We start from the raw sequence: 22,885 nt of genomic DNA, 5'->3' as shown, positions 1-22,885 counted from the left end.
CGGCTAGCGCTTATTGATGCATTAGCTCTGATTGCGACTCGTTCCCGGCTACTTGTGCCTGTCGTCCGCCTCTTCGATTCCCCATCAGATCCATAAATAACGAATGGCGCTCACGAGTCCCGGGGATCCAAAGGTGACCCGCCATTTAGCCATCCAGCCATCCACGCCAATTATCGAGGCCTCCAAAGCGGCAAAGGTTTCTGGTCTAACTTTAATCCAACTTTGCCCGAACAACAAGTCAATTAAGTGGGCCAACTCAGGTCCAAGGGCTATGGGGTTACACTCCAAAAACGAAACTGTGTTGAAAAATTTTCAAAGCAATGAAGAGGTATATTAAAATTCTCAACAAGTTAAAGTTAGGTGTTTCAGTATTATTTGTATACAATTTTGCAAGAGTTAATTTAGTTACCTTATATACACTTAAAGACGCATTTTTTGTATAGATTTCTGTATTTTAAAAAAGATTTTTAGAGTTAATTAGATCAAACTTCGTTATCAATGTTTGGATTTCTTAATAAGAATAAATGCTTAAGGAACAAAAAGTTCCCACTAAAGATTACTTCATTTATTTATATTTCCAAACGAAACACTTTGTTTAGGGTTTTTTTCTAAGTGACTTAGGATGTTTACCTTTGGGTATATAAAGTAGATTTCTAGCCAGGATGTGGCCCAAAAGGCTAGTCAACCATGTCCCAGTGGTTTCGGTTCCTGAAGCGCGATCAGCAGCTCTCCGTGTACTTCTTTGCGGTTCCGCGTCTCAGCCTGAATATAATGGGCTACTGGCCGGGGAGTTCCGGGGAAGTCCTGCCCCGAAGAGCCATCGTCCACTTTGTGATCCTGGCCATTGGCGTGGTCACCGAACTCCATGCGGGACTGCGTTTCCTGGACCGCCAGCAGATCTCTCTGGCTCTGGAGACACTCTGTCCAGCGGGAACCTCGGCGGTCACTCTGCTCAAGATGTTCCTCATGCTGAGATTTCGTCGGGATCTGTCGGCCATGTGGAACCGCCTGAGGCTCCTCCTCTTCGACTCCAAGGCGGAGCGACCCGACCAGCAGGCCATCCGCTTGAGGCACTCCGTCATGGCGGCCCGCATCAACTTCTGGCCTCTGTCCACCGGCTTCTTCACCTGCACCACCTACAACCTGAAGCCTCTGCTCATCGCATTGGTCCTGTTCCTCCAGGATCGCGGCGACGACTTCGTCTGGTTCACGCCCTTCAATATGACGTGAGAACACGGCGATTGCATTGAATTACTACACCAAGCTTTGTTTTAGAAGTGGCATTTCTTTACAGTCGAAATTCTGTTATATTTAGCCTATGATACCTTAGTATTTACTTCCAATTTCCAATTACAATTTTTATTATTTAAACCTTACTTTAAAAGGTTGTTAGTGGCAGCAATTTAATTTCTATTTTTAATTTTTTGCATTTAACAAAAATGCTTGCAAAATGGGAGAGTAATGTTTTAGTGCAGAATAACACTCCGTAATGAATTCCCTTTCTTTACAAGTTTAAATATTCTATGAACTTATATAAATATAGGCTGAATAACAATTTAACAAAGTGCACAAATTCAAGTTTTTAAACTGATCTATTTCTGTGCTTGCTAAATAACAGAAACATTAAGAAAAAACAATTTATTTTAAAAAGTCATTGAGAGGTTGTGTCTTAAAACAGATTTCAAGTGCTTATTAAAGTAGATTAGCACTAAATATTTCCCGGATTCAATGACAAGTAAGAGTTGGCTAAGTTATTTAATAAATTTTTTACAATATTCTACAGAATGCCGGAGGTTCTTCTGCGATCCCCGTTCTTCCCGCTGACCTACGTATTCATAGCCTACACTGGATATGTGACCATCTTTATGTTCGGGGGCTGTGATGGCTTCTACTTCGAGTTCTGTGTCCATCTATCGTCTCTGCTGGAGGTGCTCCAGTCGGAGATTCGATCCGTTTTCAAGCCCTACGAAGGTGGGTTTCCCCTCTTCAAAGGAACTAAAGCACTTACCATTATATTTAAAGATTACTTGGAGCTTTCGGAGGTTCAGCTTTACAATCTGGAAGAGAAAATGCGGGCACTTATAATTAGACACAACTCGATCATCAATCTGACCAATTTCTTTCGGAATCGCTACGCGATCATAACCCTGGCTCACTTTGTGTCCGCCGGCATGGTGATTGGATTCAGCATGGTGAACCTCCTGATGGCAGGGGGATTTGGCCTGGGAGCCCTGCTTTATGTGGCCTACACAATCGCCGCTTTGAGCCAACTGCTGGTCTACTGCTACGGGGGAACCCTCGTGGCCGAAAGCGTGAGTTCTGCTTGGAGATGATTGGTGGTTCTGATTGATCCTTTAGATGCGTTTCTGTGCAGAGTGTGGAGCTGTGCCGGGTGATGGGATGCTGTCCCTGGCGGTTGTTCCAGCCCCGCCAGCGGCGCCTCGTCCAGCTGTTCATCCTGCGATCCCAGCGACCCCTGAGCATGGCGGTGCCCTTCTTCTCGCCCTCGCTGCCCACTTTTGGAGCGGTAAGTGAAATGGTGGAGATGATATATGTATATCAGATGGAACACTACACAAGGCCTATCGAAGACCGCGCAAATAAAGAAGTATATATATTACAGTTACGCCTTTATCCCTTTCAGATACTTCAGACTTCTGGTTCCATTATTGCCCTGGCGAAGTCCTTTCAGTAGAATTATAAGGCTTGAGTAAAACAAATTATTTGAAGATATATACTTATTTATAAGAATAAATATAATGCCTGATTTAATTAATATTTAATGTCAGCTTAGTGAAATGAGCCGCAATGAAGCGTACAACAATTTTACAAACTTTGGAAACTAAACCAAAAGAAAAACCAAAATCGTACCCGTAATTACTATGTAATTAATTTGCAAATAAATACTAATCGAATATTATATATATTTGGTGCTCCTCTTTTTATTTATTTATTTATTTAGTTGTAGTATTATATAAGTATTGCGTATTTAATATTTAATTGTAGAGTTAAGTTGAATAGCGTGCCCACAAGAAATAAATAAATAAACAGTAACCTGTTGTATAACGATTCTGTCACCTTATCACTTGGGTTTGGGAGTTGTCCACTCGGAGTGATTGTACTTTTCGTATCTGTCATCGCCAATAATTAGGCGGCTGACCACACCAACTCCGCCACTGCGAGGTTTCCCCGAAACACGCAGCAACAGAAATCCCAAATCCCAATTTCCCCAGTTGGCCGAGGAAAGCCAGGCGAGAATGACTTCGGCGGAGGAGCTGAGCTTCTGGGAGCGGCACGAGTTCAAGTTCTACCAGTACGGACACGTGTACGCCCTGATCTACGGCCAGGTGGTGATCGACTACGTTCCCCAGAAGGCGCTGCGGAGGGGGGTGAAGAGTCTGCTCATCCTTTACGGCCACCTGTTCAGTCTGCTCCTGATCCTGGTGCTGCCTGGCTACTTCTGCTACCATTTCCGCACCTTGACCGACACCGGCGACCGTCGGCTGCAGCTGCTCTTCTACGTGAGCTTCGCCAACACGGCGATTAAGTACGCCACGGTGATAGTCACCTACGTGGCCAACACGGTCCACTTCGAGGCGATCAACCAGAGGTGCACCCTGCTCAGGATGCACTTGGGCGGGAATTCCGCGAGGCGCCGCGGGAGCCGAAGAAGCCCTTCGAGTTCCTCATGTACTTCAAGTTCTGCCTGATCAACCTGATGATGGCCATCCAGGTGTGCGGCATCTTCGCCCAGTACGGCGAGGGCGGAACTGGAGCCCTGAGTCCGGTGCGGGTCCACTTCGCCGTCTACGCCTTTGTGCTGTGGAACTACACGGAGAACATGGCCGACTACTGCTATTGGATCAACGCCTCGGTGCTGAAGTACTACCGCCAGTTCAATCTGCAGCTCACCGAGCTTCGGGCAGAGATGGACGCACTGCGTCCGGGCGGAATGCTCCGGCAGCGATGCTGCGACTTGAGCGACCGCCTGGAGGAGCTGCGCCGCCGCTGCCGGGAGATCAACGAGCTGCAGCGTGAGAGCTTCCGCATGCACCAGTTCCAGCTGATCGGACTCATGCTGAGCACCCTGATCAACAACCTGACCAACTTCTACACCCTCTTCCACATGCTGGCCAAGCAGTCGCTCGAGGAGGTCAGCTTCCCGGTGGTCGTTGGCTCCGTCTACGCCACCGGCTTCTACATCGACACCTACATCGTCACCCTGGTCAACGAGCACATCAAGCTCGAGCTCGAGGCCGTCGCCCTCACCGTCCGCCGCTTCGCCGAGCCGCCGGAGCGGGACGAGCGGCTCACCAGGGAGGTAAGAGGTCACAGGTTCACTACATTTTTTCAAGAACTCAGAATCATTCTAGTGAAAACGTATGAAAAAGGGTTCACACTGCACTTACTAACGAAATTTATAAGAAAAAAAATCATTTTTTATTACTATCTATACAACAAAGATTGGAAATCTTTGATTGATCTTTAATTTGGCCAAAAACTAATCTGAAAAATACTTTTATTTGTCAGCTAGGAATAGGAAAGCTCTTTATAACTTAGGCATTTCCATTTACAACCTTTTAACAGCATTACGTACTCGTCGAAATTTTCGTTTTGCATGACACACATAAACAAGGTTATTGTAATTTATTATTATTTAACTAATATTTAATTATTATTATAATAAGCACTAGATATTCCTTGGTTTTGTGTTAATTAATGTCAATTGAGACTTGAGAATAATAAAACATTTACGGGGACTCGCATTTCTAAATAAACGTTAAAGGCTTTCTGAATTCATTTAAAAAATTCATTTATTCATGATTTCAACATTGTATCCTTTTTTCATGGACGATTGAGAAATTAATACTTAAATACTATGTCGCCAATTAAAAAATTGTTTTTTAATGCAGATAGAACACCTTTCGCTGGAGTTGCTCAACTACCAACCGCCAATGCTCTGTGGTCTTTTGCACCTGGATCGCCGACTGGTCTACCTCATCGCTGTCACCGCATTTTCCTATTTCATAACCCTGGTGCAGTTCGATCTCTATCTGCGCAAGAAGTCCTAGCCAACAAGATTACCATTTAAGCTTAAAACCGAAACTTAAAACACCAAACTATTAGAATGCTAAGAAACAAATACCAAAACTGTACCTTATTATATGTAAAAAAAATTAAAACGAGTCTGTGCCTGCTATCAGCTACTTAACAATTGTTTTACTCATTTTTGTGTCTTTATTTGAATAGCTACCATAGAAACTTTTTGAAAAAACAATAGAAATCAAGAAGAAACACTTACTTCGAGTTCCAAGACTATCAAGTCACTTGTATTCAATTTCAAAGGGCGTGGCGAGTTTTGGAAACCATTGTCCGTGCGTATTGACTGCTTTGGTCTGCAGTTAATCAATGCTGTTAATTTATTTATCTCAGGCTAACAATTATATACAAACCAACAGCTAACATGGAGTTAAAGCTATAGAATCGAAAATCGTTATTATTATTTTATTGAAAACGACTTAAATTAGTTTTTTGAATTCAAAAAAAAAAAAATGTTGAAGATTATTTTTTAACACCACAAGCGAATAATTTCTGTCTCTGTAAGAAAACAAAACATCACTGCTGATGACAGACGAGTTTTCCCAATGGGCGACATTTCTCCTCTGCAGATAGCGACTAAATGCTCTGTTGATTCGACTGATAAACGTTTAAATGGGTGGTCGATGTATTCTACACAAATCGATGGCTTTAATCCACCATTTAGTCGCTAGCCACTATGCAAGTCCGCAGGATGTGTCGAAAGGCTCTGCGCCTGTGGATGGGTCTGATCCTGATCCTGGGCCTGTCCTGCCACTTCTACAGTAAAACCCGGCGGCGATTGGTTCACTCCCGACTCCTGCAGACTTTCTGCTGTCTAACCATTGCCGTAAACTTGGCATTGTATTACTTCTACTACGTTTACACAGCGTCATATTTCGTAAAGGGCACATTCAGACGACAAAAGTTCGTAGAGGTGGTAAGCTAAACTTTTTTCTTTTTAAAAATTCTGCTTTTTAAAAATCCTAAATAAGTACTGATTGAGTGCAGACTATAATGGTCACAATATTATACAATGTAGAAGACGAATCTTATTTAAAGTACCATTCTGTGAATTGTTATATACTACAGAAAACGCCCTAAGGCGACACAATTGGTTTAGAAACACAATATATTTCTAAATATAATTTAATTTATTATAATTTCAGTCAGAAGCTTGCAACGCAGTGAAGGAGACACCTCAGAGCACATAAAGTATATATATTCTCAATCAGCACCACGATCTAAAATCCATTCAAAAATCATTGTGTCTGGTGAAAAACAAGGCTATTACAATTTTATTTCCGGTAATTCTATACATATTTTTCGATCTTTCCTATGGCAGCTACATATATGATAAGTTGTCCGATTTTTAAAATCTTTTTGTTTCTGGATTCAAAGGTAAAATCATGGTCGTGGTATAAAAAATAACGACGTTATCAATTTTTTGCCATTATTTATATATACACATCTGTTTCGAACTTTTCTATGACAGCTAAATGATAGAGTTATCCGATTTTGAAAAAATTTAATTCGAAATTCAATAGTAGTTAGAAAAACCATCTGGAAGAAATCAAGTCGATCTGATCAAAAGCAACGGCGTGAGAATTTTTTATTTCATTCTCTTGTATGGGAGCTATCCGATATAGTCTGCCGATCCGGCCCGTTACGACTTATATACTGCGTGCAATAACTACACAACTTTTGGGAAAGTTTCAGCAAGATTGACTAGTGACTAGTTCACATAGAAACAGACAGACGGACAGACGTACAGACGTATTTCGATTCTGATCGTGATTCTGAACAAGAATATATATAATTTATGCAGTCTGAGGTGCGTTGAAAACTTCTGGGCTAAATTATAACACCCTTTGTATAATGTTGGAAGAAATCTTTTTCAAGGAGCACAAAGATATCTCTTATCGAAAAGTGCAGGGTAACCAATTTTTAATCTGAATTTTTCACTACATTGTACGAGTATCTCAAATCTTTTTCGAATTTCTAGTTGAGCAATGGTAGCATTCGCCTGCAGGTATTCTACATCGTGGTTGTGCCTTTGTGGAGGTTCTTCGGCGAACGCAAAATGTGCGAGGCGTACGACGAGGTGTCCAGGATTTTGGACAAGGAACTGAAACACAAGAGCCGCAGTCGCTTTTATTGCCTGACGATGTTGGTCAAGATCCACAACTTTCTGCACAACTTCAACTTTGCGCTGAGCGTGCTGATGGTATGGGGCTTTCGGCCTCTAACAGTGTCCGACTTCCTTGCAAACCTATACTTCGTCTACATCTCGCTTTCCATGGGCGCCATCCAGGTGGCCTACGTCTTGCTGCTCCTCCAGCTGATCGAGGCACTGCGTCTGAATGGCCGGCAGGTGCAGAGCTCCTACCTTCTCCTCATGGATCAGATGCACAGACAGGAGCACCTGCGGCAGATCGTGCGGCAGGTGCACCGCATGTTCGCCTGTATGGTGGCCACCAGCCTGGTGTACGACCTCTTCTTGAACACGGGCACCATCTACCTCGGTTACACAATGGTCGTCCAGCGACAGGATGCCCTGGGCATCCGTGCCTGGACCTTGAAGATCCTGCTCACGGCCCTCTCCTTCGTGGTCAAGCTGTCAGACTCCTTGCTCCTACAGGTCGTCTGCGCTCACCTCCTTTCTGTGGAGAACAAGGACTGCGCCAGTCCCGAGCTCCACGAACAGGATGCGGAGGCCACGGCAGTCTATCGACAGGTGAGTTAAGCTCACGGGAAAATGAATATAAAATTTCTGTGTGTAATCATTTTTGGACAGGAAAAACTCTTAACTTTTTGTATAGTATTTTTTTTTATACCGATAAAATGTGTATATAGTAATTTTAAATAAATTAAATATGTTTTATTTCAATCTTAACTTAAAATATTTAAAATATGCAAGTCGGATTCAGATTTGGCAACATAAAGCCTGAACTTTGGAATACATCGTTTGATTATTATTTGTTATTTATTCTACTATATTCATTTTCATATTTTCAACACAACTCTTGACGACATTTTTTATTTAAATTAAGTTTTTAGCTAATTTAAACTAATTTTATTTTTTTAAGTGGGAAATGTCGGTTTTGAGACAGGCCATCAGAAGAGCATCGCCGGAGGACAAGGTGTTGGGGTTGTTCAGAATGGACATGCGGTGTGCCTTCGCCTTGATTAGCAGCAGTTTGTCCTACGGCACGATCATCATCCAGCTCGGATACGTCCAAAGCTAGGTTGGCCTTCACCTTCACCTTTAACCCTTCACGAGGGAAACGGAATGTGATGCAATCAGCACTCAATCGGCACTCCGCTTCAATTAGTTTAATTAGAAGGACAATCTATCCGAAGGATGTGTGGGAAAACGAACAACGTTAAGAACCCATACATAATTTAATTGGCCCAAGAACCAGACGAAAATAAGCATAGAATACAAAGTTTGCTTTGACAAAATAAACAGTAAAATTTATTCAATCCGAAGAGATTTTAATAAAGACTAGCTATTGCAGCCTTGCAGAGCAAACGGGTATTATAATTTCAGAAGTTTGCAACGCTGTGAAAGAGACACCGCAGACCCCATAGAGTTTATATATTCTTGATCTTGATATTTTTCCGGTGTACGTCCCTGAGGATAGCGCAAGTATCTCAGTCCAAACGAATCGGAATCCGTGCTCAAATTGGGAGCAACGTCACTCGCATCAGCCGCGAACCAACAGTAATTTAATTCATGATGTGCTTTTATTTTTTTAAATACTAATTCGGGGTAAAAAAAATTGTAAGTGATATTATTAATTTTTATAGACGTTTAAATACTAAAATAATTAAAAAGTATGTCGTAATGTCTTTTAAATAAATGTAGAATTTTAATACAGAAATAACACCTTTCGCTGAAGTTTTTCAATAAATAATTTAAGCTTGCTGAGGAACAAAAAAAAACAATCACCTTTTAAGTGTATAAATATATAATAATATTATTTGATTTGTTAAACAAGAAAGGAAGCTAGCTTCGGCAAGCCGGCAAAATCGGACGACTATATCATATAGCTGTCATATGAACAATATGGAAAATGAATAGAAGAATCGTCATAGCTTCGATGTTGTTTAGCCTTTTTGTATTTTGTTCGACATATTTAATGACTGCAAGGGTATATAAGCGTCGGCTTGCCGAAGCTAGCTTTCTTGCTTGTTGTATTAATGGGCGTGTCAACTTTTCGAAACCACTGTTCGTGCGTATTGACCCCTATAGCCTGCACCTAATCAATATAAATTACTTTATGCATTCGTATTTCTTTATTTATCTAAAGCTTAAAATTAATTACAAACTAACAGCTAACATGAAATAAAATCTATAGCAGCTAAGTTTGAAAAATACTGTATAATGTTCATTTTGTAACAAGTGTTTTTATTTTACGGTTTATAGAAATATGTAGAAAGCTTAAATAATTTATTAAAAGTTCACTTATTTCTTGATTTCCTTACAAAATTGTTAGCCCGCAAATACTTGCAAAAATTTTGTTCTATTGATTTCGCTACATTATATTATCTAAAATCGGTTAAAATTAATTGTTTAATTACTGGCATGATTTTAAAAATTATTTAAATGAATACTCGTATAATACCGCAAACGAATTGTAGTTGTCTTTGCAACCCTACAAAACATCAATGGTGTTGGCAGAAGAGTTTTTGCGATACACATGTGTCATTTAAAGATAGCGACTAAATGGTCTGAAGTTTCATCAGATATACGTTTTAAAGGGTGGTCGGTGTATTCCATTCAAATCCATGGCTATAATCCTCCATTTAGTCGCTAGCCACTATGCAAGTCCGCAGGATGTGTCGAATGGCTCTGCGCCTGTGGATGGGTCTGATCCTGATCCTGGGCCTGTCCTGCCACTTCTACAGTAAAACCCGGCGGCGATTGGTTCACTCCCGACTTCTTCAGACTTTCTGCTGTCTAACCATTGCCGTAAACTTGGGATTGTATTACTTCTACTACGTTTACACAGCGTCATATTTCGTAAAGGGCACATTCAGACGACAAAAGTTCGTGGAGGTGGTAAGCTAAGCTATACTTCATATTCTCTGCCTTTTAAAAATCTTAAAAAAGAAATACCCCAATATTTTACAATATAGACGAATCTTATCTAAAGTACTTTTACAAATTTTTTGAGGATTGTCGCTCTGTACAGCGTAGTGTTTTTAAAGGAAATTAATTCAGGGTAAACCAGTTTTTAATCTACTTTTCCTTACAATATTATACTTTTTCGTGAGGTTAATCTTTTGCATATTTCTAGTTGAGCAATGCCGATGGCCTGCAGTTTTTGTTCCTCGTGGTTGTGCCTTTGTGGAGGTTCTTCGGCGAACGCAAAATGTGCGAGGCGTACAACGAGGTGTCCAGGATTTTGGACAAGGAACTGAAACACAAGAGCCGCAGTCGCTTTTATTGCCTGACGATGTTGGTCAAGATCCACAACTTCCTGCACAACTTCAACTTTGCGCTGAGCGTGCTGATGGTATGGGGCTTTCGGCCTCTAACAGTGTCCGACTTCCTTGCAAACCTATACTTCGTCTACATCTCGCTTTCCATGGGCGCCATTCAGGTGGCCTATGTCCTGCTTCTCCTTCAGCTCATCGAGGCACTTCGTCTGAATGGCCGGCAGGTGCAGAGCTCCTACCTTCTCCTCATGGATCAGATGCACAGACAGGAGCACCTGCGGCAGATCGTGCGGCAGGTGCACCGCATGTTCGCCTGTATGGTGGCCACTAGCCTGGTGTACGACCTCTTCTTCAACACGGGCACCATCTACCTCGGTTACACAATGGTCGTCCAGCGACAGGATGCCCTGGGCATCCGTGCCTGGACCTTGAAGATCCTGCTCACGGCCCTCTCCTTCGTGGTCAAGCTGTCAGGCTCCTTGCTCCTGCAGGTCGTCTGCGCTCACCTCCTTTCTGTGGAGAACAAGGACTGCGCCAGTCCCGAGATCCACGAACAGGATGCGGAGGCCACGGCAGCCTATCGACAGGTGAGTTAAGCTCACGGGAAAATGAATATAAAATTTCTGTGTGTAATCATTTTTGGACAGAAAAAACTCTTAACTTTTTTATAGTATTTTTTTTATACCGATAAAATGTGTTAAATTAAATATGTTTTATTTCAATCTTAACTTAAAATATTTAAAATGTGCAAGTCAGATTTAGATTTGGCAACATTAAGCCTGAACTTTGGAATGCGTCGTTTGATTATTATTTGTTATTTGTTACCTTATTAATTTTCATATTTTCCAACACAACTCTTGCGAAATTTTTTAATTAAATTAAGTTTTTAGCTAATTTAAACTAATTTTATTTTTTTAAGTGGGAAATGTCGGTTTTGAGACAGGCCATCAGAAGAGCATCGCCGGAGGACAAGGTGTTGGGTTTGTTCAGAATGGACATGCGGTGTGCCTTCGCCTTGATTAGCAGCAGTTTGTCCTACGGCACGATCATCATCCAGCTCGGATACGTCCACAGCTCCAATTAGCTTAATTAGAAGCGCAATCTAACCGAAGGATATGTGGGGAAACGAATAAGAGACGTTATGAACCCATTATTCATTTCGCAATTACAAGAATACAATTTGTTATCTGACAAAATAAACTGTCATATATTTTTCACTCAAAATTTTTTAAAAATATATTAACGTAATAAAACACAACTTGTATATATGTAAATCGAGATCTAGTCATTAAGCGTATGTTGTATTACTATAACTTAATTATTACATTTCCTATTATAATCATAAATGGGCAACTTAACTTCGCTTTAATTATTCTTTACTATCAAGTAAATATTTTGTTTTAACAAGTAAGCGAGAAACAAATTGTAAAGATATCTGCAATTATCTATGTAATGTATTTATTTTTTAAGGCCATTACTGGCTTGAATCTATTTTATTACATTTTTGGAGCCTAAAAATCTGATTTCCTAATAAAATTACAATAGCTTCACTGGCTCCTTTTTACAATATAAGATATTTGTTTTGAGTTAACATTTGCAAGTATGCGACTTAATGTGGCAGCAGTTCCTAAGGTCATTTATTGGAGGGATTCCTCTGTTTCTTTGGCAAGGACTTTGAAGTTTCCGGCTGAAGCTCTGGATTTTCGATGGCGTCTAGTGAGAAATTATTGCCCGGAATAACCGACAGAATCTCATTCTTAGCAAGGACTTTTGTAAGACAGGATTTGGGATCAACAATCGAAGAGTTGCATTTGAATTCCCTTGAAGTCCTGGCAAGGTTCTCAGATTTTAACTCATCCTGTATGATCTTCAGCTGCACTTTCTCGGCTCTCAATGTATTCAGACGTCTCTGCTCGTCCTTGATGAGATTCGCGGTTATTTCCTGGAAGTACGTTCTCTTGGGCTTCGGTTTTCGCAATTCCCCGGGAGTCTGGATCTTGGCACTGCGAATGCGCATGTGGTAAGCGTGGGAGGATCGCAGCGAGTCACTGATGTGATCCGTGGCAAGGGAGTCCATGGAGCTGTGGCAGGGACGCAGGCCACTGCAGTCCAGCTTGGTCAGCAGCCTGGAGACTCGCAAGTCCTTCACCCCAGAGTCCTTATCGAGTTTCAAGTGACCCAGGGAAATGGCCATCCGAAGCAGTTCCACCATAGCCGTGTCCTCCTCATTGCTCCGTTTCACTTCAGTTTTCGGATGCGAAACGAGGCAATCCTTTTCCGGCTGTTTCTCGAAGAGCTCCTTCACCCGCTCGTTCAACATCCTGGCCTGCGATCCGCGCACTATCCGCTCCATGTTCCTGGTCCTCATCGAATCGATCGCCTCCTGCGAGGGCATCCTGCGATCCCTGAGTGCGTTTCCCTGGCTCAAGCTGGCTCCCTGCTCCCTTTGGCTCGTCTTCTGGATCTTCCTTTCCGGTATTGGCGATCTGGTTCTGGCGATGGCACCTGGCTCCTGGGTGCGCAGAGTCCTCGGCAGTTGCTCCCCTCTTCTCTGCGCACTGTGTGCTTTTATCGAGGCAGATTTCTCCAAGGACTGCCGGGGATTGTGCTTTCTTACCTTCTTTTCCTGTGTCCTGGCCAAGGGGTGAATCCTTAGCTCATGGGCTGTGGGAACCGAAGAGGCGTTGCATTCATAAATCTAGTACAACTTCAATCTTTAGGACAAATTTGTAAATAATAATATTAATTACAATAATAATAATTATAATAATAAAAATAATAGGTATAATGATAATAATGATAATAACAATAATAATAATAATAATAGGAATAAGGGGAAAGTTCTTAACTCATCAGCCGGGGTTTAAGAGGAATTATTATAAGTTGGTAAAATATATTAGAAATAAAATATATTGAAATATATTAAGAAAACATCTCAAAAGGTTTTTGGCCAAAAATTGTATCAATACTTGCTAAAACATAGCTTCATTATTATGAGAGCGACTCAAACCTGGGGATGTGTTGACCCTGAAAGGTGTTGGTCGTCCGGTGAACGGAGGTGTCTTGTTCTCTGGCCTCGGCTTACTCCTTCCCATCCTGCGAGGATACTCCCCGCGAATGGATCCTCCCGAGGCAGATCCCGAGTGGTTCCTGATCAGTCGCATCAGGCGCCTCAAGGGTCCCTGATTGCTGATTCGAGGCTTGTTAGGCTCATCTGGATGCAGGGATACAATATACATTCAACAGTCTGTGCCATTATCCACCTAGTAATGTAGTTCCCTACGCATTAGTCGGTTTTGTCTGGATACGCACGAATTAAGGATTCTCCTTATCCAGTCCAATTTGATGGTGAACGCCATTACCAATTTCAATTTGATTAAGAGTGCACAAAGGAAAGGGGAACGGAAGAGCAATTTTGAGACCTAATATCACATGGGTGTTTTTTTAGTTAAGTCCATTACTTGATTGAGGAACCAAGCAGACCGACAGGAAGTCCAAGGCCTTCCAAAATGGGTTCCAGAAAAAGTACGGAAGTATCTTTCAATTTATTTCATTTTTTTTTTCAGAAAATCTTGGCATATTTTCACCTGCTATCGCAAAAGTATACTACGAAATGCCTAGGAAATTGTAAAACGTTGAGGCTACTCCTAAGTAAAAAAATTAAATTCAATCCATTCCGACTTTTTGATCTCAATAAATTCCAGAAAAAAAATAACAATGAAAGCCCAAGACATATGATTACGTATTTTTATTACGGTTTATTTCGAGTGTGTTTTTGGGGTGTGGGCGAGTGTTTCATCCGCTGATGAACAAATTACATTTGACATAATACATAATGAGAACGCTTTTGAGGCCGAATGGGGTCTCTAATTTTATTTCGCACATGAACATGAGTATTGTACATATGTTGGATGTACTTGTGTGTCTCTGCCCATGTATATCAACCCAATTCCTAAACACATAACTCTCCATCGATTCCTGCACTGTCATATATAGCATACGATATATGTATGTATGCATAGCTTCTGCCGATCCAAACGCGAGCTTCAACAAAATTGAATTAGATTTACTTTCATTACTCATCGCTAAGGCTAAAGGTTTCTTCTTCTTTTCGTTTTTCATGGGTGTATGACTAGCAAAAATTGCGTTGCATATTAATGGGGTGGCAGTGGGTCAGGATGTACATAGGTGTGATGTAAACGGGATGTACATAAGTGTGAGCGGAAACCATACAAAAGCTGCCCGTACATGTGTCTATGTGTGTGTATATTTTCATCGATATTCGATACTCGATATTCGATTCGATTCGATTCGACAACAACAACAACAAAAAGAAAAGGCACAATTTTGATGAAACGCTTTCCCATGCTTTGTATGCGCGCGCGTGTGTGAATTGGATAGGATATACATATATATGATGTATGATGTATCATCTGGGGGCGAATGAGTTTAATTTACTTATTTTTTCGTTTTGTTTTTTGTTGACAAAGAAAGTCCTTTCAGAAGCTCCTTGCTCTAATTTAAGTATATTTTCTTTATCTAGTTGATAATTGCTTGATAGTTTAGCTCTCGAGGGTTTGATGTTTTTCTTTTTTGGTTTTTTATTAGAGTCTAAGGCTAGTTGGAAAAGTGATTCGGATTTGGTTTTCGGGGGCGCCACTCGGAAGAACCGATTGGAAAACAGGCCTTCCCCTAGATTTAAATATGTTTGTTTGAGCGAAAAAAATCACTTGCTACGAATAGTCACCCAAAAAGACGTGGGGCGCACCCTGTTTAAGCGGTTATCTATAGTTAACTCCTCAGCTCGTCGTTTAATGTTAATGCAATGCTTTCGTATGCTAGTTGGATGTATCAAATCGATTAAGAATTTTCGCTTTTTCTTTTTTGGGCTTGTTTTTTTTTTTTTTTTTTATTTTTAACTACTCTTAGGGATCCGCCGCTTTTTGTTTTCGCTTAGAGTGGAAATTATTCGCATAGTTTTTTTTATTTTGTTTTTCATTGTTTGTCCTTTTTGTTTTAGGATGTTTATTAAATATAACAATGCTCTCGGCGCATACATTGTGAAAATTATAATGAATTTGTTTTTCTGTATTTGTATAATAGTTATATGTATATATATTTTTGAAATAATATCCATAGCTGCTGCTGCTGTGGCGTCGTCGACGTTTTTGCAATATACAAAAAAATTGAATTCAAAAAAAAAAAGTTTTCAAGTAGAATAAGTAAGAGTAAGGGAGCAAGAGAGATGTACAGAGTAGAAATAATAATATTTATATGCATATTCGCATGAATAATAATGTTAACACTCAACTTGAATTTTGCTAAATTTTTTCGAACAAATTTCTTTTCTTTCTTTTTTGTTTGTTTATCTGTGCGTTGGCTATAAATCGTAAATTGGTTTATATAAATTAATCAGCAAATATATAGTTATCTAATTTGAGTTGATCTCATCCCCAGCTCTGCTTCTTCTTCTTCGTCACTTCCGCTTCCGCTCTCGCTTCCTTATTTATTTGTTTTTTGCCTTTGCAATTCGATTTGTCTTGTGTGTGTGTTTTCGTGTATAAAATTTGACCGCAACGGTAATCCATGTATGCTTGTATGGGTTCGTGTGTGTTTGTGTGTGTATTATCTACATGCTATATTTGTTTCATAGATTGTTAAATATACAATATTTTACTCATTATATAGATTTAAATCAACGCGACAACTAATTCCGTTTCTCGAGTTTTTCTTTTTTTCCAATCAATTGCTGCCGTAGTTTACATTATGCGGGTGTTTCGTGTATATTTATATAGTAAAATGACTTTGTTTCGACGATTTCTTGCGGACTATAGGCTAAATGGTACAGATATATATATGTAGTAAGTAGACGTGTGAATGAATGTCTGTGGCTTTATATGCAACTTTTCAGCTAGTTTCTAGTATTTATCATACGCATGTTTATTGATTCTTTCTTTCTTTCGGTTTTTAATATAGTTCTTCTTGGTTTTTACTTTACTTTTGTGTTGCTTTTAGGCAAAGGCGAGTGGGAAAAATTACATACATCTAACAACAAATGCACCAACGTTTTCATCTTCTTCATCGTTATTAGTTTCGGTAATCATCAATATATATTTATCATTATCATTAGATCGTAATCGTAAATCGTTATCGTCATGACCTCTGACTATCTATATCCGCTATATCCGCTATATCCGCTATATCCGCAACCGTAACCGCTTCCATATTCCCATTCGAGTCTGCATCCGAATCCGCATCTACATCCGCATTTGCGTCCCGTCATCGTCGTCAGTATTTCGTAGTCAGCTACTAAACATTGTGGTACTTAAAGTTAACCTCAATGCAATGCGCTAGTGCAACAACATCACCATTGACCCCAAAACTTAGGTGTGCATGGGTGGGTGCCAGTGCCTGCATTACATATACATATTACATATTCATATAGATCAATATATATCAAAAAACACATTATCGTCAACATAACTAGCTCGCTATAACTCTTGGCTCTCGTATATAAACATCAACATAAACAAACAACACTCTAGCGATTAACGAACTCCTGAAAGCCCTCATTTCTTCTTCCTACTTTCTTCTTTCTCCGCTCGACTATATGCTTTTATAATCGGATCTTAGTCTATATAAGTGGTGTATATATATATATATATATATATATGTATATATATATATTCTATTTCGCTTTTATTTGTTTATATCCAACTTTGTTCTAACTAAAAACTATACACCTTTGTCCGCTTCAGTTTGAACACCCTTATCTCATCTCATCTTATTTCGTGTCCTTACGATGCCAAATGCCAAATGCTTTGCTCTGATGTTCGCTCATCTCCGTCCTTGTCTAGCTGCTGGATGTACGTTCACCTGACCGTACATCGATGAGTGCATCCAAAAAAAAAATCGCTTTGGACATTATTTGCTACATTAAGTTGGCTGCTGCGGCTGCGTCATTATAAATTGAACTGTCCTCTGTGGTCAAAAGTAACAAGTTAAGTCCGTGGTTTCGTTTCCGTTTCCGTTTTCGTGTCAGTATCCGTTTCCGTTTCCTGTCGTTGTCAGTGTTGTTTTAGTTGTGGCTGCTGCTGCTGCTGCTGCTGTTGCTACTGTTGTTGTTGTTGCTGTTTCTCTAGCTGCTGCTGCTGTCGTTATTGTTGCAGCGGTTGCTGTTGTTGTTGTTGCTGTTAGTGTGACGCATCATCAGTGCGGCGTCTTCTGCTGCGGCTGCTGATTTGTTGCCGCTGCTGTTGCTCCTATTGTTGTTCTCGAGACCGGTCGGCATCGAACTCGAGGCGGCAGTGTCCATGTTGTGGTGGCTGTTGGTCATAGAGATTCCTTGGAAGGTACCCAAATGGTTGGTCCCGACTGGGACCAAATCATCGATTTCACTTTGCTGTAAATCTCCTCGATGGTGTCGCCCTGGACAACGCCTGTGGAATTGGATACATTTAGATTGAATTCATAAATTCATGCATCGAATAAGAATATTAACTTAAACTATCTTATATCCCTACACAGATGATTCCTATTTAGGTTCCAATATTTTCTTGGCTTACCCGTAAAGTATTCGCCGAATTCCTGCTCCATTTTAATTGCCCGCTCGTAAGTCTTCTTGGCCTGCTCCTCCGTCATGCGTCGATTCATCTCCCTGCAAAAACACACAACGTTATAAGCCACAGTCTCTCATTTCCAAGTAAATGAAGAACCTACATCACTGAGTCCACCGACTTGGGCTTGATGAACACTGCGACGGGATAGAGCTGGGCCACTTGGAGTCGCTTGATGGCATTCCCGGATACGTCCAGGATGCAGTGCTTGCCCTTCTCGGCCACTTCGCGCACACTGGCCACCGAGGTGCCGTACAGGTTGTCGTTGTACTGGCCCGCCTCGATGAACAGGTGGTTCTGGATGTCCCGCTCCATTTGCTCGCGGGAGGACACAAAGTGGTAGTCCCTTCCGTCCACCTCGTACTCCCTTTTAGGTCGGGTGGTGTCTAAGGATAAGAAAGACATACATATAAGATTTGCTGCTAAAAAATTTAAGTGTACAAAAACCTATTGGGTGAGAAATGAACTCAAATTTAACAAGTACATCAAATTGTATGTCCACCAGTGGGCGCCACAAAGTAGACGCTCTAGAACAAATCACATTTATGCACTACTTACGTGGCACACAGGATCCGAACTTTTCGGGATACTCCGATATAAGGTCATCGTTGATGCGATCCTTCAGCGGCCCCAGGATAATCACAGGGCGCGTGTAGTTGATGGACAAACGCTGAACGGCCTCGTAGGACAACACGTTCTCCTCGGAAGCTGGAAAGTAGGGCAAGCAGTCGGATTAGGACCTCAGCGTGCAGGTGCTCTACATCATCGCAAAGTGTTCTAAATGAGTGGGAATCGGAGGTGGGATGGGAGATGGGATTTCTTCAGAGAGAATATCTCGGGTACTCGGGGATTCTACAAAGCAATCTTCTATCTCGGTCTTTGTTGCAACTGGGGCGTAAATATTCAAAGAGTTCCATACAAATTGAGGCAAGTCAGTTAGAGTTTATGATGTATATATAATTTGTTAATTGGCAGTTGCGATCTACGGATTTAGGGAGAATAGTTTTAACATTTTTATCTCTAAGTTAGCTTCGTTTAGTTAAAGCTCTGGCACACAATAATTTACAGGAATTCTTTCAAAATGAACTGGCAAAATAAAAGTTTGAGAAACCGGCAAATGCTTGTTAAGTTGAATTTGACTTTGCAAGCACTCACTTTGCTTGGCAGAAAACTTATAAATCGAGCAAAGGCTACATTCAACGGCAGTAATGTTCAATGTTTATTCAGGGTTCCTAATTAGAAGAAATCACATAAAAACGTACGGTTCACGATCAAATGATATGACACTCGAAAGCGAAACTAAAACCAAAAAACCAAATGAATATGCAAAGTGTGGAGTGGTACCAAAGCTACTAAACTTGTGTATGACTTGGACCATATACATATAGGATAAAGAAATGGTTGGTAGTTATGTAGACACAAAGCAGGCGATCTACGAGCAAACAGTTAACAGACAGTGGTAGTGTCTTACACGGTTACATACTACATACATGACATCATGATGTTACATACATGGCACACAAAAACTTGGACAACATGAAATCAAAATCTGTGTGTGTTGATTGTTATGAGCGAGTGTTTAATTGTGTCTTCAGATCATTAGAACTAGCTTAGATGAATATCTTTTTGCTGCGGATGAACCCAGTTACTGGATTTTCTTTCTGGCTGTTTTTTTTTTTTTTTTTTTTTTGTAGTTAAGGGAACACTGTGCCACTTCCTTTTTTGACTGGGGATGATGGGGTTTACTCACTTGACGCCTTGAAGAACTCACTGAGCAAAAGAGTTTTTGGGACTCATTTACAGACACACGAACGTTGGTTGAGTGCTACGGAGTGGATTAACAACTGATCCATTAAGGCAAATAAAACTCCCTCGGTTTGTACAATTCCTTTATTTCAGTTTCAGTTTTAGTATGGTTTGATTTTCGCTTAGATTTCATCTTAACGCGCAACTATTTCACAAATATCTCAGAATCTCTAAGACGAAAGGTTTCTGGGGGGGACTTAATCTGATATTATATTTCTCCCCCAAACAGAAACAATTTTGCGGTGGTTCGGGTGACAGGGCAACATGCAAACGGGGAACACGACACTAGACGAGCAATACATAAAAACAACAACAAACCAACTGAATTGGAATCAGTCCAGTACTCTATATGTCGATATAAAGGTGTGTCGACGGGGTGAGTGTGATTTGGATTACTAGAAACTGGGACAGGAACGGGGACAAACAACTATCCAGGCAGAGGGAAGTACTCTATGTAAGTTCAGCTCAATCGGGCGGGATTCTATATGTCTGGATCCACGGATCAACTTTTGCTGCTGCTCGGGTGATACTACGCAATGTGGCAACCAAACAGGAAAAGAAAAGAAAAGGCAAACGATACAGGGTGTGAGTGTGTCAGTTGTGTGTTTTCAGGTGGGTTCACAAAACTTGCTATCATCATTCGATTCTACGCAACTATCAACAATGTACAACAGTTCAGAAAATTATAAACAGAACATAATGTCTAAGATTGACAAAATATAATAGATAAGGATTGAGTTGTGTATCCAGGTAGGTTTTTACTATATGGCGGGATCTGGAGATTCAGTTTAATCGTGAAGACAGTTGGTATGCAGTTTATGCATAAACAATACATTAATAATTTCAACGAAATGTCTCTGCTAAATTACAAGAAGGGAGTTTCAGGCTTATCCTAGTAATTATTTTGAAATTATGAAAATTATGAAAGAAAGAAAAGGGGTAAGTCTACTGAAAGCCTCTTAGAAAGTTATCTTAAAATGTGTTCTCTGAGGAGCATAGAAAGCATAGAAAAAGAGATGGAGTGAGACAGCATGATTGAGAGACAAAGCAAGAGAGAGAGAGAGGCAAAAATCAAAGAAAGTAAGAAAAATATAACCAAGAGGAATTGATCTTGCAAAATTTTGTTTCTTTGTATTCGTAACTAAATATTTAACTTTCATTCTTTCGGTTTTTTTTTTTTTTTTTTTTTTTTTTGTTTTTAAGTAGAAGAAAACATAAGCTTTGTTGTAATTTTCACTAGTATTACAAAAAGAGAAGAGACTTGTTGCTTTTGTTTTTTGCTGTTGGTTCTTGTGGTTGTTTTATTTTTTGTGATTGTTGTTCAGATGCTCGACTTACGATAGTCAGCATCATTATTCTCCAAGTAGATCAGAGTTATCTGCTCCATATCGGGTAACTCCACCCTGTAGATAATCTCGCCTGAGCAGTGATTAGTCGATAGCGATGATAGCGCAGATTTAGAAGAATTTAGTAGTTGGTTGTTGGTTGTCGCAGTTCGTGAGCGCATGGTTATAACAAATATATATGTATACATATAGAGATATATATATATCGGTGGTCAAATTGTTGGTTGGATTTGATTTATCGGTTTGATTGGTTGGTTGTTGGTTTGAGAAGTTAAATATTTGTATATAATATATTGAGAGAGCGAGATATTGATATGTGTGTATGGGATTGGATTGTGTGTATTTAGAACAATAGAAAAGTTCGTGAGTTAACAACAGAGGTTTACAAATAACAAATTAGGGATGTGTGTTTGGTTTTTTTTTTTTTAGGTGTGGTTCCATCATAGGTATTTGGAGATTGTATATATTCGGAAACAGAGAGATATGGAAGTGACGTTGCGTTTGCGTGACGCACAGTTATAAATCAGCAGTAGATATATAGTAGTAGTAGACATAGTAGTAGAATAGTAGTAGATTCGAACGGTAGTAGTTGTTGTTGTCGTTGTTGTTGTTGAAGTAATAGTTGTTGTAGTAGTTGTTGTTGTTGGTTGGTTGGTTGGTAGTAGTAGTTGGTTGAGTAGTAGGCAAACAACACAAGAATTCAAAGTAGTTCACAGACACAGGGGTTAAATGTAAAAGAAGAACAAAAATACCAAAGGATTAACAACAAATCGAAATCGAAATCACTATTTATTCATGTCTTGTACTGTACTGTATAGTCTGTCCGTATCTGTGTCTGTAACTGTGGCTGATTGAGAATATAATAAAAATGGAACTCGGAGAGGGGAAAATGGGGGAGTTAGCTTGAGTTCTCCATCCTGTGTGACGACGAGTATAGATTTTCGTGTGCATCCCGAGCCGAGAATTGTCCAAGAAAAACTTTATTTCGGTTGGCTGTGGTGTATCTGTGTGATCTGTTCTGTATTCACACCAAGTACGCCATTCCAGTTACATACATCAATATGTACATTAGATTATATATCGCATCGAGTGTGGCAACATTGAAACACGACGTGATACAAGCGGATAATAAAAGAACAGCAAGTTGGGATCGAAATGATTTGGTTTAGTTTGAGTTCTGTCTGCATTGTCCTTATGCACTCTATGTAATGTGAGCAACCAGGGAACGGAAAGTCTTAACTTAAATGAAGAACGCAAAAACCTCAAGTGCAGAGATCTTGTCCTCGAAAGATCATTGCTGCATGTTGGGGAGAATTAATGTACGGATTGATTCCCTGTCCAAATCTTACTGTAAGTGGTCGAATCTAATCATACATATGTATAATCTATGCAAGTCTGATGTACATCCGATTTTACATCATTTTACACTTTGTTTCTTACATTTGTTGTATACATTTAGTGTACATTTAATGGACATTTACATGCATATGATAGAGTTCTTTCGAAAGTTACATTTGGACGATCCATTTATTTCCGCAAAAGTCTTGCGAATCGGTTAGGTATATATGTAGAAAATAGTTGGTTATATATATT

General features: G+C 40.2%; 6 protein-coding genes across 30 annotated transcripts in view; 4 read left to right on the top strand and 2 right to left on the bottom strand.

The window, feature by feature from the left end:
• Positions 1–687: 687 nt before the first annotated feature.
• Positions 688–2,756, top strand: LOC108091045 (odorant receptor 10a). The gene is made up of 5 exons (XM_017189996.1): positions 688–1,226; positions 1,784–1,971; positions 2,023–2,312; positions 2,375–2,527; positions 2,645–2,756. The coding sequence occupies exons 1-5, from the start codon at positions 688–690 to the stop codon at positions 2,693–2,695; spliced, it is 1,221 nt and encodes a 406-aa protein (XP_017045485.1). The 3' UTR covers positions 2,696–2,756.
• Positions 2,757–3,228: 472 nt separating this feature from the next.
• LOC108091053 (gustatory receptor 10a) lies at positions 3,229–5,207 on the top strand. The gene is given in 3 exon segments (XM_017190003.2): positions 3,229–3,636; positions 3,639–4,321; positions 4,914–5,207. Coding segments are annotated over 3 exon segments (1,221 nt in total). The 5' UTR covers positions 3,229–3,257; the 3' UTR covers positions 5,073–5,207.
• Positions 5,208–5,776: 569 nt separating this feature from the next.
• LOC108091049 (putative gustatory receptor 10b) lies at positions 5,777–8,484 on the top strand. Its single transcript, XM_017189999.1, has 3 exons — positions 5,777–6,016; positions 7,082–7,813; positions 8,166–8,484. Exons 1-3 carry the CDS (start codon positions 5,777–5,779, stop codon positions 8,322–8,324), a joined length of 1,131 nt encoding a protein of 376 aa, XP_017045488.1. The 3' UTR covers positions 8,325–8,484.
• Positions 8,485–9,904: 1,420 nt separating this feature from the next.
• On the top strand, positions 9,905–11,608 carry LOC108091030 (putative gustatory receptor 10b). The gene is made up of 3 exons (XM_043207366.1): positions 9,905–10,144; positions 10,383–11,111; positions 11,444–11,608. Exons 1-3 carry the CDS (start codon positions 9,905–9,907, stop codon positions 11,606–11,608), a joined length of 1,134 nt encoding a protein of 377 aa, XP_043063301.1.
• A 357-nt stretch (positions 11,609–11,965) lies between these two features.
• On the bottom strand, positions 11,966–14,156 carry LOC108091064. Of its 2 annotated transcripts, none has more exons than XM_017190060.2 (3): positions 13,808–14,156; positions 13,535–13,738; positions 11,966–13,188 (listed from the first exon to the last, which is right to left on the bottom strand). In XM_017190060.2, exons 1-3 carry the CDS (start codon positions 13,881–13,883, stop codon positions 12,158–12,160), a joined length of 1,311 nt encoding a protein of 436 aa, XP_017045549.1. In that variant the 5' UTR covers positions 13,884–14,156; the 3' UTR covers positions 11,966–12,157. The 2 variants fall into 2 exon arrangements, with proteins under 2 accessions (XP_017045549.1, XP_017045550.1); XM_017190061.2 differs by having other exon boundaries at positions 13,837–14,156.
• A 101-nt stretch (positions 14,157–14,257) lies between these two features.
• LOC108091061 (disks large 1 tumor suppressor protein) overlaps positions 14,258–22,885 on the bottom strand; it is a 48,622-nt gene continuing 39,994 nt past the window's right edge. For 12 of the 24 annotated variants that reach the window (XM_017190036.2, XM_017190049.2, XM_017190051.2 and 9 more), the window contains 5 exons: positions 21,285–21,365; positions 18,699–18,848; positions 18,244–18,526; positions 18,090–18,181; positions 14,258–17,963 (listed from right to left, as the gene is read on the bottom strand). In XM_017190036.2, the coding sequence (XP_017045525.1) occupies positions 17,857–17,963; positions 18,090–18,181; positions 18,244–18,526; positions 18,699–18,848; positions 21,285–21,365 (713 nt within the window). In that variant the 3' untranslated portion in view covers positions 14,258–17,856. Of the gene's footprint in view, positions 17,964–18,089; positions 18,182–18,243; positions 18,527–18,698; positions 18,849–20,012; positions 21,366–22,885 lie in introns of those variants that run through there. The other 12 variants (XM_017190050.2, XM_017190053.2, XM_017190030.2 and 9 more) reach the window with 2 other exon arrangements.

This window comes from Drosophila ficusphila, unplaced genomic scaffold (assembly GCF_018152265.1).
Source record: "Drosophila ficusphila isolate 14025-0441.05 unplaced genomic scaffold, ASM1815226v1 contig_198, whole genome shotgun sequence".
Lineage (NCBI taxonomy): Eukaryota > Metazoa > Arthropoda > Insecta > Diptera > Drosophilidae > Drosophila > Drosophila ficusphila.
The sequence above is the reverse complement of the archived record's forward strand: the minus strand, read 5'-3'. Positions and strand labels throughout refer to the sequence as shown.